Here is a 19,370-nt window from a genome sequence, read left to right as displayed (position 1 = left end):
GAGTGGGATGGATTGAGGTTCCCCTCCCCCAGCATCTCTCATTGTTTCCAGAGATGTCATCAGAGGCATAGTTGTAATAGAAGGGATTTGGGAAGAAGAAATTTCTTTGAGACTGAAGGTACCTTCAAAGAGTAACTGCAGGCTAGATCATAATTTCTAGTATGATGTCTGTGAAAGTCAATAGAATAGCCAAGAAACTGACCCTTGAAAGAAAATGATGTTACTGAGAACTGGACCGATACATGGATTGTATTAAGGATGATCATGCAGTGGAAATCTTCATGAAGATACTTAGCTTTTCCTCTATAATTTAGTGTGATTTGCTACCAGAAGGGAGTTCCCAAAGTTTGCAACAACTTGATATTTAGACAAAAGTTCAGTGGAAGAACTACAAATGCTGGTGACGGGCTTCTGTAATTCTGCAAAAGTTGACAAATATTCCTGAGAAACAACTGCTGAGAAATGGAACTCAACTTATGCCAATGCTTTGATGGTACTAGATCAAGAATTTCAATTTTTGCAATGAAAAGGAGGCTTGAGGTTAATTGCTAAATTCTGAACCAGCCAGCTCAGCTGATATGACCAGTTCTAAAGAAGAAGAAAGAGCTAGAAAAGTCAATGGGTTAGATTTCCAGTTAACATAGCTAATGCAGACACTGAATGCCACATATACGGAATTCAGCTGTCACAAGGATTGGCATATTTCCTCACAATCTGAAAACTGCTACTGGAGAGATCCTGTCAAAGGAAAGATTAAAAGGAGACAGCTAGTTGCTAAAGACAAGCAATGGAATATACATGTACATAATTTGAATGGTATGATTCGAAGATGGAACAACTAATCCTAGTGATAAATAACTGAAATCAGGTATCTAGCCATGCTGGGGTGCACAGAAAATTCTTTGCACCATAGAATTTCCAAATTATTTTTCATTGGGCTGTAGAACTAACAACAGCAAGAACAGATAGTAAATAAATATTTCTTGCTCCAACAATTAACTATACTGCAAGCTCATAAATAAAACATTAACAGTACAACAATTTACACATCCCTACCACTTTATCTTATAAACATTAGTTCTTTCTCTGTATGTATAAATAAAATAAAATCTGTTCAGGTAGTTAGCTAAATTATCTGAGACATACCACTTTTCCTATACCAACACATGGAGGTATACTGTAAAGTCAAGATCTTGTCTGCCAAAATAAGGCAACATTATCCTTTGTAAGAAACTTCTACAAACACAAGAAGGGTTTTACTTTGAGAAGTTAGATGAGGTGTTGCATAACGCAGCACCATGGCTCTCCAACGGTGGCTGCTGTATTATTGCCTTAACAGTACCACCACCAGCTGGGAATTGTTGCCACAGAGAACCCTGGAAAATTTTGTTGACGATTTGGATGTTTTGAGATTAGACGAACTACATATGCCTAAAAAAAAATCCATTTTATAAATTTTTTGATAGATTTATGTCTTTTCTGTGAAGCAAAAATACTCCAGAGGACAAAAAAGGAACATGGCAGAGTGATCTCTCAAAAATTTTCTTTCATTATGATTTCTCCTAAGATTTTAACACAAGGTGGATCAACTGGATCACTTGCATTTATTTTTAATCAGCAATGAAATTCTGCATAATACTAGCACATGGTCTTCAAACCTACTCAAAGGTGCAAGTTAATCATGTTAGACCGAATAAACAAAACAACTGTAAATACCTTTTTCAATGTTTAGCATGATGTAAAAATGTTAGCCTTTTATATGTGACAGTTGTACTGACAATAAGAAGTTTCTGCAAAGTACCTGTTGTGATGCTTACCTGGCTACATGATTAATTACAGGGGCAAAGTTTGTTGGTCCATAAAGCTGTACAGATTTTAGACTCCTGTAATATGCCTCCATTACACCATCAATTCCATGGCAGTATGGATTTTGAGGGTTTCCATTCTAATGAAAATAAGAGATGATCAAAGTAATTACGAAGCAAAAATGATATAGGTTAGCAAACATTACCCAGTGTACATTTTTAAGTGGCAAAGACCTAAGCACTCTAGGATCTATTAATAGAGTATACTACAAATGCCCAATGTAAGCGCCATGGCTGGTTGTGAGTGATAACTGCTTAGGGAAGGAGGTTCTAGCAGCCTCATGTTATATGCAGTCTGAATCACTGGAACTGGTTCCTAGGCACAAATACCATCTTAAGTGGAATTAAACAGCCTTTCTTACATGCAACAGTAACAGGCATTTCTCTGTGAGGATTTAACGTATGAATTACAGGGCCGATGTAAAACTGGAATCATGTTTAGGAGCACAGCTCTGGCTCAATAATTTCTTATTTTAAAGATGTGGAAAAAAGAAATGGTAGGTAGATCCCGATGTTCATACACTATGTGAGTATAAGGTAAACTAAAAACTCATCATTGTTTTGGTACAATGTTTCTGCATTGGAAAACTGATTTTCAACCTGTTATACACAGATGAAGAAAGGAACTTATTCTTTGGGAACCCACTGATGTGGCTGGGACTGTAAATTCTTTGGGCAGGCATTTTACTACCTATCTCGATAATAACTCTATAATGAGGATACCTATTTACAGATGACAATACAAACATATAAGCTAAATCCCAGATTACTGACCCATGTCAGGCCAGACAAATGATCCACGTAAGGCTTCAAAACCTTCCAAATCACCTTACTCTCCTTCACGTGCAAACACCTTATTGGCTTAATGTGCCAGTATCTCATTCTGAGGCAGAGTATACCTCCCTGAGAATCTAGAAAAGCAAAGGGGATTTTTGATGGAATTGATCTAGAACATTAAAATAGAGTGTTGAAAACACTGCTTAGCATTAAATGGGAGACATCTATATATGTTTATATATGGAGGAAGGAAAAAAAGACTGTTTTTTCCTCTGTAAAAGCACCACAATGCCTCATGAATTAACTGAATTAATTTTTGAAACAACTTTTAAAACTGAAAGTAGCCAGGAATAAGGCTGCTGTTTTAAGAGCCTTAAGATTATATGTATCAATATAATCGAACTTGCTACACAAAAGTCCAAAGAAAGTCTGTGATTCAAATGAATATCTGCAATTGCACCTGTTTTAAATTACTATCCATGTGAAAAGCCTTTCCTTGAGATAAGACATGTGGCATTGTTTTCTAGCACAGGCTGACAGAAGAAATACACATCTACAATCACCAGTCTTCTGCCATGTCTTTGCTGCTATCTAATTAAAACTCACCTGATATACCTACACTTGCTGTAATTCTGACAACTTTACCCTACTCAGAGAAGAACAAAAAACTCAAAATAAGCAAGTAGATAAACATCCACACTAATCACAAGCATCACTTATAACACATCAACCTTTCTGGCAAATCCTGTTAGATTTTAGGTTTGTAATTTAACTGGCACATGGACCAGTCTCAGATTTGTTCTTGTCACCTCAGGTTATAGTCCATTTAGTTACCTCTATGTCTCTAAACTAGCAGCCTGTAAAAGATAAAGAGATCCCAGAAAATGAGAGAGAACAGTAACAATAATGAAAGATTATCTTGGATCATGATTCACTTGCTTCTTAAGATAGATTAGCTTCAATCTGAAGACTTTCAAGCATCTGTTTCTCATGCTGCTACAGCTGAGGTTATAGATGATTACTTTTCTTTATTATTATTTTTGGCCTACAGGGACTTTTTGACTCTGGATTTCTCTCAGTAACTTCACTATGATGAAAAATTTTGAAACAGTTTTTTACAAAGAAGAATTAGCACATCCTCTGTTCTTTACTTGTCCAGTAATGGCTTAAGACTGCAACCTTAACTCCCAAAATTTTATTGTACTAAAGAAATTCAAACAATATATAAATATTTATTTACTTACCAGTGCAAATTCATGTGATACTCTTCCATCTGGAGGCAGTCTAGCTCCAAAACCTAGAGCTGGGAACATTTTATCACTATCATAGTCCTGAATTATTTCACCTACTGCTTTCAGTGCCATGCCATAAGCATTCAGCTGATAGGGATTCATGTAGTGCAGTGAAGTAGGCTGTGAAGGGTTACCTGTTGAATCAAGGATCAGATTTACTTTAAAACTGAATCACTTCAAAATTTTCTCCTTTAAAAATGTTAGAAATCTAAGAAAGCAGAAATTGGAAAGAAAAGATCATTAAAAGAAAATTAACTTATTTCCTATATACATAACTATGGTTGTACCAGGTAAAAATGCAATGTTCTCAATACGTTTTTAATAGGTGAACAGTAGTAGCTGTAAACCTTCAGCATTGAAAGGGGAGCAAGAAACTGTGATTAGACTTGTAGATTTGTGTCATTTTATAATATGATATACACTTTTAAGATGAAATTTACGAAAGTATTGTGACATTCTGAAAGCAGCTTTGGAGGAGGATCAAAACCTATCTCTGCTTCACTCCACTTCACTCCTTCCTTTTGCCCCTCTCAATGGGGTCTTCTAAGTTAGTCAGTTTTCTCACAGCAATAATATAAAACAAAACAAAAAAATCAGAAAGTACATAAATATTTGCAGACTGCTCCTACTTTCTCAATTCTATATTTAGCTTTTTCAGTTTCTATCTGTTCTGTTTGCTCTGCTTTTCTGGACAGGAATTGGCCTCTAGTCTGTTGCTCAGCAAAATGGAATCCTGATTCCAGGTGGTGCCAGCCATACAGATAATCAATAATACAATGAAATTAAGCAGAATACTGATATAGATACATACACACACACATATGTACACTTAAAACTGAACATAGCATATACATACACAAGATGTTTATTTTTATTCTTACCATTTGAGGCTGTGAAATCAATAGCTACTGTGAAATTGATTTGGGTTCTGTTCAAAAAGCAAATACAAATCTTATTAATAGTTTTACTGTTATGTGGAAAAATAAACAAGAGATTATAACATTGTTTGTGGACAAACTGTAGGACACTGACTTTCTAATACAGGAAATAAACACTGAAAATACTCTTTTATAAGGTTCCAGCCAAGAGCTATGCAACACTCTTTTATTAACACACTGAAAACAGTTACTTTACTCCATCCTTCCTTTTTTCATTGTTTATGAAAAATCCAAAATCATTAATAAGGTTATTAATATCCATAAACATTAATTCATTTTCAACAGTAATACTGATTTTTCCTTGGACATATTTTATCCCTAGTCATGGAAGACTTTGACAAGGGAAGTAGGCTTTTACTAATTTGCTCCTTTTCTTAACACTAAAACTGTGTCTTCAATCAGAACATGTTTGAAATCATGCTATGCATAAAATCTTTGGACAGGATTTCATAGTTTTTGGCAGTGGGTTTCTTTCATGTGATGAACATAGTCAATACTTTGAGTGAGCATATCAAGGTAATTCTTGGAAGACAAAAGTAAAATCTGAAAGCAGGAATATAAAGATCTGTATTTGGAGCAGTAGCTAAATAAAGCCATTATCGTGCATGGATCAGTTGTTAGCATAGACTTATTGTCAGAAATATTAATCATTAATAGACTTTTACAGAGTGACAATCCAATTAAACGCAGTTCTATTCTGCAACTTCCTTTAGGACAAAATACTGTTGTTCTGGAGATAATCTCTTAGCTAGTAATGCTCTATCAGGAAAAACAGTTTGTATAAATTTGAAAATTGACTTTTTGCTCAGATTTTGCTCAGAGTCTTTTACACCTTCCTTCGAATTTCTGCCTCTCAGTGTGTGTAACTATGAACTTAATGACCGAATTAGCAAACATTAAAGCTCTTTGAAAGTTACTGAACAGATTTAACTCATGCACATTTAGATTAAACATCAACAGCCTGACACCTGGCCTTGCAGTAGTGGTTTTACTGCTCAAATAACCTGACGTGCCCAGAGAAAATACTAGTTATTTCATAAAAAGCTGGGTATGAAAAAAAATTCACATGGAATCACTTTATCATACTGATCAAGGCTAATGCAAACTAAGCTAGGTTATGGGTGGACTTTGTCTCCAAAAAGTGGTAAAAGCCTACCAATGCCCACAGTATCAAGAATAGTCCTTGGAACATCTTCAGCCCGGAATATATCTAAAACCATTGTGGCCTCAATATGGACTTCAACAAAAAAAAACCCAGTGAAAGCTGCTGCAATCTCTGAAAAGTTGAGAGACCTACGCTTTATGAGAGAAGTTTTCTGCCAATACTTCTGCATTCTGCTTTATGCAGTTTCACAAAAAAATTTTTAATGACATGACAAGTCAGATTATGTTTGATCTGTACCCAAATGTCAGGCCCTGTGCCTTCTTAATCACAATGTCCTTCTGCACTGTCAGTGAGTTGTAAGAATAAAGATCCTAAGAAGTGCATGTCAACTAGTTTTCTACAACCATCACTATAGTGTGCAGAAAAGTTGTCTTCCTCAGATAATAACACGTTAGGAAAAACAATAACAAAAAAGTCTAATACAATACCATTTCTAGATTTATGCTGACAGTCCTTATTGGCACTGCTAAGCAAAACTGCTTTTGGGCTATAATCTCCCCGTACTTAAATTTTAAGGGCTTTGGTGTGGTGCAGTGTTTGAAGAGTAAAACAAGACTCCTCCAAGCATTACATGTCAGGTACACGAAGTACAGAAATCCTTCAGCATGCTGAAGAATGTGTCACTGAGAAAAAAACCTCAAACAGCTTTTCTTCTGCATAAGAACAGCAAAACTTACTTGTAAACTCATTTCCTGGATCAGCTACTCTGATCTAATTGGTAAGAAGAAATGAGTTTCACAGATTCTGAATTCAAGACAGAAACAAAAGAAAGCACAGTAAAAGAAGATTAAAAAAGAAAATGGCTAACAAAAGTAAAAGAAAAAATATTAAAACCACATCTAATGGCAAAAAGGACAGTCAATTTTCATGTGACTACAGGCAATGACTGACAGCATCAGTTTCTAGAGTATTCCTCAAAGCGGTTGTCGTGGAGAGAATCTGAAGAGTAAAAGTGAGAAAACTCGTGGGTTGTGATAAGAACAGTTTAATACTTAAAATAAAATAAATAATAATAAAAGAATATACAAAAGCAAGTGATGCATGATGCAATTGCTCACCACCTGCCAATGGATGCCCAGCCAGTCCCCGAGCAGCGGCCCCCCTGGCCAGCTTTCCCCTAATTTATATACTGAGCATGACGTCATATGGCATGGAATATCCCTCTGGCCAGTTGGGGTCAGCTGTCCTGGCTGTGCCCCCTCCCAGCGTCTTGTGTCCTTCCAGCCTTCTCAGTTGGTAGAGCATGGGAAGCTGAAAAGTCCTTGACTAGTGTAAGCACTGCTCAGCAACAACTAAAACATGGGTGTGTTATCACATTATTCTCATGCTAAATCCAAAACCCAGCACTGTACCAGCTACTAGGAAGAAAATTAACTCTATCCCAGCCGAAACCAGGACAGCAGTGTATCTGTAGCAAATGTATACTGCTCCAGATAACAGAAACCCATCTGGTAAACTAGAAAAACTCCCTCTCCCATTTACAATCCACTGTAATCTGGACTATGATTTTTGTCCAAGCAGAAGAGTATGCATATTACAGTATCTGCCAATTTGACAATTATAAAAATCCTGATATAAGATCAAAACAGATGTCTACATCTCTAGAATTTGTTTCCATCTGTATGTACATTTCAATGATACTGCTATAGAAAAATATGCAAGAATTTAAACCAATTACTTTATTTCAACAATTTATAGATGACTGTACACAGATTAGATTTCAGTTTCCTAAATATAGGTTCCTAATGTTATTTTAGAGCCTCCAGGGTACTTACTACAACATGGAAATTTCTGGGAGTCTAAAATGGCATTAAATGCCTATATAGTTCAGCAAACTGGATCCCACTCTTAATGCAACTGTCGCTTTGTATTATGGACTCATGACCACAGAGAATGTCATTCATGTCTTACAGAGAACCAGGAAAGCTGGAACAAACTCTGTTAGGGCAAACCCACACTGTGACCGCCCTATGTTTTCAATGACCGTTTCATTTCATATATCATACAACATATGTATGGAGAAAAGGAGGCTCAGGGGAGACCTCATCGCTCTCTACAACTACCTGAAAGGAGGTTGTAGCGAGGTGGGTGTCGGTCTCTTCTCCCAAGTAACTAGTGATAGGATGAGAGGAAATGGCCTCAAGTTGCGCCAGGGGAGGTTTAGATTGGACATGAGGAAAAATTTCTTCACTTGAAAGGTTTATCAAGCACTGGAACAGGCTGCCTGGGGAAGGGGTTGAGTCACCATCCCTGGAGGTATTTAAAAGACTTAGGGACATGGTTTAGTGGTGGACTTGGCAGTGCTAACGGTTGGACTCAATGATCTTAAAGGTCTTTTCCAACCTAAACGATTCTATCATTCTATATCAGAAACATCCCTCTGAATATGATCTCATGGAAAAGAGACATAGAAGCCTAAGTTACACAAGGCACCAGTGACCTCTGAGGAAAGAAATAATGAATTGCAAAAAAGTACAAAATAAAGGTCAATTCTTGTAGTCAAAATTATCAGATTGTAATTAAACATTTTTTGAAAACAAAACTGGGTCTTTCAAACAAACAATTCAACTTCAAATTAGTACCACTGGAGAAAATATTTTCAAAAGCAGCTGTAATATTGTGAGCATGTGTATTTTGTGTGAAAGATCATTAAGAAAAGGTATTAATTTCTCTACTGTTTCACCAGGACTGAAAAAATTAACCAGCCATAACTAAAAAATTAATCCGGGAAGGCTAATTTAAAGGGTGTGTGTCATGAAAACATAAGACACAACTACTTTGGAAGCCAAATGGGATGACTGGGAAATTAATCTGTATGACATTTTAAGAAGTGTTTTCATGGTAACACATGTTATTCTAGAACCAAATTAAATGTAATGAATATATCTGAAAGTCCACTGTCCTGTTTTTATTTCTACTACATGTTTTATTTCTTTTTAACAGACTAATTCTTAGGTTGTATCAAGTACATGTTATTAGGTTACTGTTATTATTAACATATTAACCTTCATGAACAATAACGTATTTTTTAATAAGATTATTGATTTCTGTATTTTGTGTAAGGAACATTACCTGAAAAATCATTAATTAAGAATAAGGATGCTCAAAATTTAAAAAAGCATATAAAATTGAAGTCTTTGAGACAAATTTAGGTGCCTGATTAAATGATGCAAATTTTAAGGCACATAAAGACAACAAAATTTACTGTTTCTGATAAGGAAATTCTTTGGCTAAGGCTGTGTCCCTGCTTTTCCATCTGTATAGTTCTCCAAGGAGCTACATTAAAAGCTCGTGACACCTGCTACATCAGTGATGTTGTGAGGTCATGAGGCTTTGCACAGAAGCTAAAACACTGACACCTGGCTAGGCAGGCTGAGCTGCTGAATGTCCTGTCCCAAGGGAGAACTCAGGCAGAATATCCAAGCACAGCAATGTGCCTTATGGATTCAGAGCTGGATAATCATTACTACTCTGCCAGAATTTAGTTGGTATAGAAAGACATGATCTATTTGATACCTGGACAGGTGATTTTACCCTATACTACCACGAGAAATGAAGAAAGTATCTTAAAAGGAACAGTAATCTTCACCTCACAACCACAGAGCAGCTGTTGTGTTTGTTTCTTTGGGAGAGCAAGGTGAAACCTATCGTCTTTTAATAAGAGTTCTATCCGCACTGATATACATAAGGGAACAAACTAAGCCTGGATGTAGCTTTTGACTAGGCTTGATAACATTTGTAATGATTAGGTTTTTTTAAGCAGCACATTGGAAGGAATCATGAATTTCCTCCTGTGGCTTCAGAGTGACAACCAGCTGGTCTGTTAGCAGGGGGGAGCTGTTGAAGGTTTGAGGACCACTTACTGCGCAGAACTCTACAACGGAGCTATTGGAGTAACTAACACTACCAAGAGGCTGTATCCTCTCCATGGCATTTAAGTCCCCAGTGACAGTTATTTTATAATTTCCCCTTTGCAGATGCTTGTTTGCCGTACCAACATAAAGAAGATTTTTCTGATAAAGGCTCTACAAGATCTTCCTCTTATATAGTCTTATTACTCCCTATTATTCTCCAAGGATACAAGAAATACATGGTAAAGCCTCCAAAATATGTAGCTATGGCATCCCTTGCTTCATAACTGTATCTCACATGAGGTCTCCTCCAAACATCAAATATGCATGCCATTACATTATATGGCGTACTGGTTGGATGAAAATAGCTGTCATGAAAGGAGTCCTAAATTTCCATTTTGACCATCAATGATTCAATACAGTTCAGTAAAAAATGTATGTCCAAAGCCCTTAGAATCCAAACAATGTGTGGGTGTTCATTTCCAAAAACCTGGATGAAGGTAAGGCTTTTAACACGATGGCAGGAAAACATTTCCTGTTATCTTCCACTAATCTGGGACAGAAGAGATGACTTAGTATTTTTGAGTTGCAAAAGGATTCAGCTCCTGAATTTTATTGATTTACAAATGCCTAGAATAACTCGTTAGCTCACTCCCTATTCTAATAAGTCAAACAGGCTCAAAACTTCTGCACAGAAATATCCTTTCTGTCCATTAAGTCTTGCAGCTTTTTGGCTCCTGGTCTCTCTTCCAGACAAAAACAGAGCAGACTATAAACTAACTGTTTGACAGTCATTCCTGTAAACCAGGATAATTTCAATTGCATTCCTCTTCAAGGCCATATCCCTTACATTCCTGAGCTTATTCATTTATTTGGAGGTGTTTTGATAGGAATATGTTATTAATTGGTAAGTGGCAGGAGAAATCAGATTTTGAAATACACATTAATTTTTAGCACAATGTACCTACTTTAAATGTGGGAAGGTCAGTGTGGCAAAATATGCGATTCAGTATCAAGATGTAAGGAAAAGCCAGCTACTAAGATGGCACCACTTAATGCAATATTCAGATACAAAAGAGACATCCACCTCTTTCCTGCCATACTGCTATAAAATCCAGCGTTATGTAGTAAAACGGAATTAGAATTTATGGACAAACTTCTATTTCATTCTTCAAAGCTCTTTAAAAAAACAGCAGTCATATTGATGATACTTATAATGGAATATCCCAATTAAACAGATGCAGACTCAAAACATAAATGAAATCAATACTGTAATCCCAATTTGTCGCAGTTAAAGCTGTCAAGATTTCCATTAAATCAGTATTAGTTCTAGACACCTCAAATCAATTACAATGAAAGTTCTGAACATGAAGTATTTCATAAGCATCCGTTTATGAAAGAGCCAATATTGTGCCTATTGCAGAATTAGTGTTTTCTTCCCCTTGCTAACTAAATGGAAGAAAAAAAAGGGAACTAAAAAAAAACCCCAATTTTGGAGGACATACTTGAAGGGAAAACAGACTGATTAATGACAAAATAATGTTCTCCTTCCCCTTCCTTCAAAATCTGTTAACTGGACTGCAACTGATATGTAGTAGTCTTAAATGAGACGAATGAAGGAAGAGAGAAGTTAAGAAAATGAATCTCAGCCTCCTGGTCATGTTTAAAAAACCGTAGATGTTGCAGAAAGGTAGGTAACATTTTATACAAGTACTTCTAGAATTTTCACTGGCATGTACACAGAAATAACTGTATGAATGACTAAACAAGATTCTATATAAAATAATTAAATGATAAGTATTACTGCTCATACTTCCAAGCACAGAGCATTCTACTGAATTATACTTTTTTATATAAAAAGAGGAAAAAAGCTTAAGTGGTAATTATTAATATCACAAGTCTTCAACTTGCAGTTACAAAGATATTTACAAAATATCAATAAGAACAACAAAGTATTATTTGTGTTCAAAATTTCTATTATTTGTCTATAGAATGTAGATAATTAGGTTTATTAACTTGTATTGTAACATCTCAGTGAGAATGTGATAAACCACCCTAAAAAGATTATATCTGCACCTGCTATATTCTTTTCTTTCCAAATTTAGATATAAAACTTACTTCCTCAGTTACTTATACACACTCTTCTTGTAGAGATGGATTTTAAATGAATGGGGAATAAGATGGTTGTGGCATATATATATAAGTACAACACACTTCAAAGAACAAACAGCTACACTAGAGGTAAAACTGTTCATTCATGCATTTGTGTATACATATACGGTAAACATAGATGGATGGCCATTTTCTATTTCTGTTAAAGTCCACAACAGGAATGTTCCTGAGAAAGGCAACAGCAGTCCTAATAAAAGTAACCTGTTTCTCTCAAACTCTAGGATTCCCTACTAAAAACAGAACACTTGCACAAATTAGAAGGGCTACACAACAGACTGACCATGACTGTTCATACGGAAATCACATCCAGAACCTCGATGCTCCAAGTATTCTTCTGTTATCTCAAGCAGCTGTCTATCTGTTACTCACAGTGATTCAAAGCAGGCACAACAAGCCATACCGATCATTGGAAATGGCCTCAGAAACATAGAAATAACTGATTTCCTAACTGTGGCAATCTAGGTGCCTCAGAACAGCTTGTCAAGCAAATGTGCTGATAGAATTCTTTATAGCATATAGAGTCAACGTATTCTTCAGATATTAAAGATGAAGTAGTACCTTGACAGCATGCCTGACCTATGTTAGGAAGTTTTGCCTTTGCTAAACTGTAACAGATTCTAATGCAGTCAACAACTGAATTAAATCTTCTCTGAGGAGAAACTGTAGGATCCAAAGAGAGCAAACATAGACAAGAAGTATTCCAGCAGCAGTGTTTCCAGGTAACTGAACTGAACTGGAGGTAACGGTAGCAATTCTAGAAAAGCTTGATAGTTTGCAGTCCAGAAGCATACTGGAACAAAGTGCAGGGGTCCTGAGTGTACAAAAAAGCCTAAAAATGGCCCTAAACAGACTCACCTCGGCCCTCCACCACACGCCCCCACATTGGCTCAGGAGCCTCAGCCTTCAGTCCCTGCCTGAGCTACGTCAGAGGAGTATGGGTCTCCAGCTCAGTCAAGCCCACGTCTGGCCATGGAGTCCATTAATCCAGACCTTGACGCATGGACTGAATTCCTGGCTTGACCTCCCTGCCTTGTCCACCATAGGCCAGCCTGGCAATCTGTCCTGGTTTCGGCTGGGATAGAGTTAGTTTTCTTCCTAGTAGCTGGTACAGTGCTGCGTTTTGGATTTAGTAGGAGAATAATGTTGATAACACACCCATGTTTTAGTTGTTGCTGAGCAGTGCTTACACTAGTCAAGGACTTTCCAGCTTCCCATGCTCTACCGACTGAGAAGGCTGGAGATGCACAAGAAGCTGGGAGGGGGCACAGCCAGGACAGCTGACCCAAACTGGCCAAAGGGATATTCCATGCCATATGATGTTATGCTCAGTATGTAAACTAGGACCTGATCCTGACCTGGATCTGTGGTTTACCTTCCCACCCTGACCTCAGTCTGCCTCATCACTACAAACTTCCCTGATGATCTGGACTCTTAATTGAGCCTGGCCACCATCTCTGGGCCTGCCCTGCTTGCCTTGCCCATGTCCTGTACAACTGGGCCCTGGCTGTTGAGACTCTGCCCTGCCAGCCATGCTACCCAGCTCTGCTCCCAGCTTCCCAGCTATTCTGGGGAGTGATGGCTGCTCCCTAACACAGCCCCTTCCCTCCACTAATGTGTCCCACTACTTACACGCCCCAATGATGGGCCTATACAACTCCCTCTGAAGGTCACCCATAACCCGTCGTGTATACCATACAACATTGTAATATCAAACAATCAAATCTGAAATGTTGCAGAGGCTCTGCATCCTATCCAAATGAGAAAATATGTTCAGCCACCAAAGAGCGAGCAAATGAGCAAGTCAAATCACAAATTTCTCCAAAGATATTGGTTAAGAATTTTAAAGAGGATATGTCTACATCCCTGTTAAAAACCCTAATTAAGCATTCCCATTTTTAAGTACTATGCATAAAATATTCTTGTCAGGTTTAATCGTAATGAGCCAAAAGACACAGTGTTTTGAGATACGTAACAGACTGAATTCACCCTTTGTGAAAATATTTATTTTCTTGGACGGAGATCGAACAGCAGTGAATTTGGATTTTCTAACTTTAAAATTTAACTGTTTGGGAGAACTGAAACATCAAAGAGGCTGTTAGTCCTTGAGAGAGAAAAAAGTTACACTCTGAAGCAGCCCATGGGTTAGGGTCAACAGTGTGAGTACATCTTAACAATGATCCATTCTCTCTACAAGTTATCAGTTCAGTATGGAGTACAACTGGTTGTGGTTTTTCAAAACCTTGAATGCAATGGCTGTCGAGATAGCTTACTGACAGTTTCTCTGTAGCTAATAATTATGATTGGGGGCATCACTTTAACTTAATGAACTTCAATGATGAATGTGTTAGGAATAAACCTGAAGCACATTCTCATCTGTAGGATTACCACTGTAGGGAACAAAGACAAAGCCCTATTATTGCTACTGCCAAAACACAACACAGACTTCTTTTTTATTTCAGCTGAAGCCTGGTTGAAGACTGGCACAAAAAAGTAACTCGTTTCTTCACATGTAATCAATTCTCTAAAATAAATGTGAAATGTATATTCAGACTGTATGCCTCAAAAATCCCTACTAAGTGCCTAGGAATGTACAACAAATTATTTCCATTTATCTTAGAGAATAATTGTGTTCTGGCAGGGAGGTTAAGAGCCAGGAATTTTTGAGATTCGATCCCATTTCCAGGCATATTCTAGGGTAAGCCATTTGATGCTTTTGTCCCTACTTCCCTTTTGGGAAAATGATGATAAATGAGAAATTGAACATGTTATAAATTTCACATAATTAGTATTGAAAAAATGCCTTTGAAAGGGAAAGACTCTAAATAAATGCCAATATTAAATACACCAAAGGTCAGTGTAATCAGAAGAAATAAACCAGCATTTGACTAATTTAATAGTATATAGATAATGCCCTTTCGGTTAATCCAATTCTCACTGGCTGATCAGAGGTCATTACTCAATCTCAGTGTTTTAGTACCAACACTGATTCCAACATTATAAGCAAAGTTCCATAACTTCAGTCAATAACTATCTGCAGGTTTTATGTAGGAAAGTACAGTCTCTAAAATGAGGAAACAATACAGCTCTTTACAGATACTACTTACAGTCATCATATGCAAAGCACATATACAAATTATTAGTGAATTACAACGAGATTGTGAAAACAATAAAGGTTTGTTGCCAATCACATACCCGCCTTTAATATAGTCAAGGAATGAAACTTCGGTTTCAATTAGGAAGGAAAGCAATGTTACCTGAAAGCAAATAAAAGAGAGTCAGACATGAATTGTCATTTTCCAGTTGAACAAGTAGAGACATAAGCACGATGTTTTTGGAGCTCTATTCTTAAGATGTAATTTCCTACAGTATTAGGGGAAAAAAGATTTAAAAAAAAAAGAAAATTAAAAAAATGAAACCATTTCAATAGGCAGTTCTTGAAAGGGAAGAGACAAATCTGGAAGTCTACTTTTTTTTTTTTTAAGTGAAAGGTAAGGGATGGAAGATTGTATTCCAGGGCAGGTTACCACATGCATGCCTTCTGATCACTGTGCACTACATCTACACACGAATATTAGAAGCTAGATGATAATGCATCTATTCTATGAGTACTTCAATAATTTTTAAAGAACTCAATTACAATTATTTGTCATTTCTCATCTCACATTAAAAGTGATATTGAGTATTGATGCAAGCCAAGAATGCAAAAATCTAGTAAATTATACATATATATGAAATATATAAAAAAAATTAAAGTAGAACATATAAAAAATGCAAAGATAAGAAATTTCTTCAGTCCCAGCTTTTACCATTCAAGAAATGATATAGGTCCAAAACACAGACAGTGGTCTAAAGGTGTTAACTGGCATTTCCAGCACTGGAGTCACAGAAGTATAAACTCAAGTGGAAAAGATCCGGCATTTAAGATCTTCATAAAGTGCACAACATGTATGAAGCAAAGAATTCAATCCAAATTATTTTCGTTTTATGTACAAAGTGACACAAAACTCTCTCATAACATAAGTGCATCAGGCAGTCAGCGAAAACTGCTTAAGTTAACTACTGAAAGCAAATTCACTGATAATGATACAAGGAATAATAAGGGGATGGAAGTTTGTCACAAGATTTGATTTGCCTCCAACTGCAGCAAAATATAAAAATTGAAAATATTCCTATGTTGTAAACTTGGACTCAGAATGAGATTACAGGTAGTAATTCTGTCTTCTATCCTACTTCCTTTATCACAGGTTCTCTGTGATTCTTAGTGATTTGCAAAGTTTAAAACCATCAAATTACCCTTCTAGTTGAGAACAGAAGACCATAATAAAGTTCTACCAGACTATCAGTAGCATACTCTTGCATATAAGACTGAATTTTCCATGCATTTTCTCACTGGACTCAGTCATTTTAATGGTTCATTTGTTATTAGAGCTGGTCATCTTGTTCCTAATTAGTTTAAGCAAATGTTTTCAGTGAATCTGATTAAAAAAGGTAAAAACCAGAAACAGACAACACCCTTCCAAAGTGCCCAAAGTGTTTACTTCCATACAGACAATGACTACTGATGTTCCAAGTTTTATACATGAATTTTAAATTTCACTACTTTTCTTTGTTCGAAACTAACCATGTATTCTGAAGCATTTCTGCTTAGTATGTAGTTTGTGTGTCTGAATTTAAAATGACCCCTTAAGTAATAATGAATTGAGATTGGCTACTGTATGTACATAGTCCTTAAAAGCAGCAGTGAGATAGCAGTCAATGATCGATATCCACTGTACTTAAAGTTTGCCAGAAGCCAACATCCTATTAGTGAGAATGATGGTCTCGGTGCCTGGTTCGAAAATTTAGAAAGCTGTGGGATAAAGAATACCTTGGGTGAATGACAGGGAGAAGAAAAACACGCGAACTGCAGGCAAACACATTGGAAAGTGATGATTTGGAGAAGCATATGGGAAGCTTAAAGGACTAATAGAAGTAAGGGCAAATAGGGGCAAAGAGGACTTGATAAAGAAAAGAAATTACAAAACCAACAGTAGAGAACACTAGTAGAGAAGGAAAGAGGAAAGAAAGTGGACACAGGAAGGGCTACAGGTGTCGTCTATCTGCACCTCCGTAAGGCCTCTGACACGGTCCCCCACAACATCCTTCTCTTGAAACTGGAGAGGTATGGATTTGATGGGTGGACTGTGCGGTGGGTGAGGAATTGGTTAGATGGTTGCATCCAGAGGGTAGTGGTCAACGGCTCAATGTCCAGATGGAGACTGGTGATGAGTGGCGTCCTGCAGGGGTCCGTGTTGGGACTGGTACTGTTTAATAGCTTCATCAATGACATAGACAGTGGGATCAAGTGCACCCTCAGCAAGTTTGCAGATGACACCAAGCTGAGTGGTGCGGTCGACACACCAGAGGGACGGGATGCCATCCAGAGGGACCTGGACAAGCTCGAGAAGTGGGCCCGTGTGAACCTCATGAGGTTTCACAAGGCCAAGTGCAAGGTCCTGCACCTGGGTCGGGGCAACCCCCGTTATCAATACAGGCTGGGGGATGAAGGGATTGAGAGCAGCCCTGCCGAGAAGGACTTGGGGGTACAGGTGGATGAAAAGCTGGACATGAGCCAGCAAGGTGCGCTCGCAGCCCAGAAGGCCAATCATATCCTGGGCTGCATCAAAAGCAGCGTGGCCAGCAGGTCGAGGGAGGTGATTCTGCCCCTCTACTCTGCTCTGGTGAGACCCCACCTGGAGTACTGCGTCCAGCTCTGGAGCCCTCAGCATAAGAAAGACACAGACCTGTTGGAGCGGGTCCAGAAGAGGGCCACAAAAATGATCAGGGGGATGGAACACCTCTCCTATGAAGAAAGGCTGAGAGAGTTGGGGTTGTTCAGCCTGGAGAAGAGAAGGCTTCGGGCAGACCTTATTGCAGCCTATCAGTACTTAAAGGGGGCTTATAAAAAAGATGGCGGCAAACTTTTTAGCAGGGCCTGTTGCGACAGGACAAGGGGGAATGGCTTTAAACTAAAGGGGGGTAGATTTAGACTAGATCGAAGGAAGAAATTTTTTAGGCTGAGGGTGGTGAAACACTGGCCCAGGTTGCCCAGAGAGGTGGTGGATGCCCCATCCCTGGAAACATTCCAGGTCAGGTTGGACGGGGCTCTGAGCAACCTGATCTAGTTGAAGATGTCCCTGCCCACGGCAGGGAGGTTGGACTAGGTGACCTTTAAAGGTCCCTTCCAACCCAAGCTATTCTATGATTCTATGAAAATTGCTAACAACTGTTTATTGGAAATTTCCACGTAATTTGAGACAAAGGATAACAGGACACAGTTGATTTTGTCTGTTCAAATGCAGACAGATACATGTGAAGTTGTTAAAATATTTAAAACCAAAATCAAAAGGAAAATTGATCATTTAAATGCATTTTTTGCTTTTCTGTACCCTAAGCCAGATTTCATACCTACAATTTTGAGTACACTTTTAGTATTGATTTAAAATAATAGCTTTTCGTAAGTTTCTGACTCACTAATTTAGCAGAATAGAACTTTATTTTAACACGCTAAATTGTAGTAAAAGGAATATGTTAGCATAAAATAAATTATCTAACGAATCAGATCTTGTATGGTGAATTTTCATGGACAAGCTGCTTCTGCCTATTTTTTACAATTTAAAGCAGAGGTACAAAAAAAGTGTTTATTTTCCTACTGATGAACAGACATACAAGAATGTGAGAATGACAAAACATTCTGTCAAGGCTATACAGTTCAGAGCGAAAGTAGCCCTACTGACTTCAGTGGAAATGTTCATGTGGAAAAAAACCCACATGCTGGATGTGTTTTCAAAAATCATATCTTGTATCTGATAAGGTTTTCCAATATACAGTTCTTCAACATTTATCTTCATGTTTTTGTAAATGATGTTTTGAACATCATGGATGCCAGCAGCTGAGAAAGTGCTGAAGGGAATTATTTGCATTGCTAGCAAATGGTTCATAAAACAGAATATGGAATATGAACAAAAGGACATTGAACTCTCATCCCAAACTATACTAACAGATCTTTCAACATAAATTTACAAAAACCTGTTGGTAATAAAATATGTTGACTCTTTTTGGTTTAGCCATGATAAGCATACTAGCTTTTACTGATGTTAGCTCAGCAGTTAAATTTAAAAAGAAAATTGACTTTTAAAAGTGCAGATATGCTTCAGATAAAAATTAATAGTATTCAGTCCAGTAATTTCAAGAATTTGACTGAAATTCTGGTATAACTCATTTTGGAGATCATTGGCAACATAACAGGACACTTGGACACAGCTTTTATC

General features: G+C 37.4%; 1 protein-coding gene across 1 annotated transcript in view; it reads right to left on the bottom strand.

Moving 5' to 3' along the window:
* Positions 1-19,370, bottom strand: part of CPNE8 (copine VIII) — a 147,653-nt gene that overhangs the window by 19,298 nt on the left and 108,985 nt on the right. The window contains exons 13-16 of the mRNA XM_009324392.1: positions 15,253-15,314; positions 4,816-4,862; positions 3,887-4,068; positions 1,818-1,945 (exon numbers count right to left, since the gene is read on the bottom strand). Coding sequence (XP_009322667.1) covers positions 1,818-1,945; positions 3,887-4,068; positions 4,816-4,862; positions 15,253-15,314 — 419 coding nt within the window. The remainder of the gene's footprint in view (positions 1-1,817; positions 1,946-3,886; positions 4,069-4,815; positions 4,863-15,252; positions 15,315-19,370) is intronic.

Source organism: Pygoscelis adeliae, unplaced genomic scaffold, assembly GCF_000699105.1.
Source record: "Pygoscelis adeliae isolate BGI_AS28 unplaced genomic scaffold, ASM69910v1 Scaffold315, whole genome shotgun sequence".
In the NCBI taxonomy this organism is placed as follows: Eukaryota; Metazoa; Chordata; class Aves; order Sphenisciformes; family Spheniscidae; genus Pygoscelis; species Pygoscelis adeliae.
This window is presented reverse-complemented; position numbering and strand designations above follow the sequence as displayed.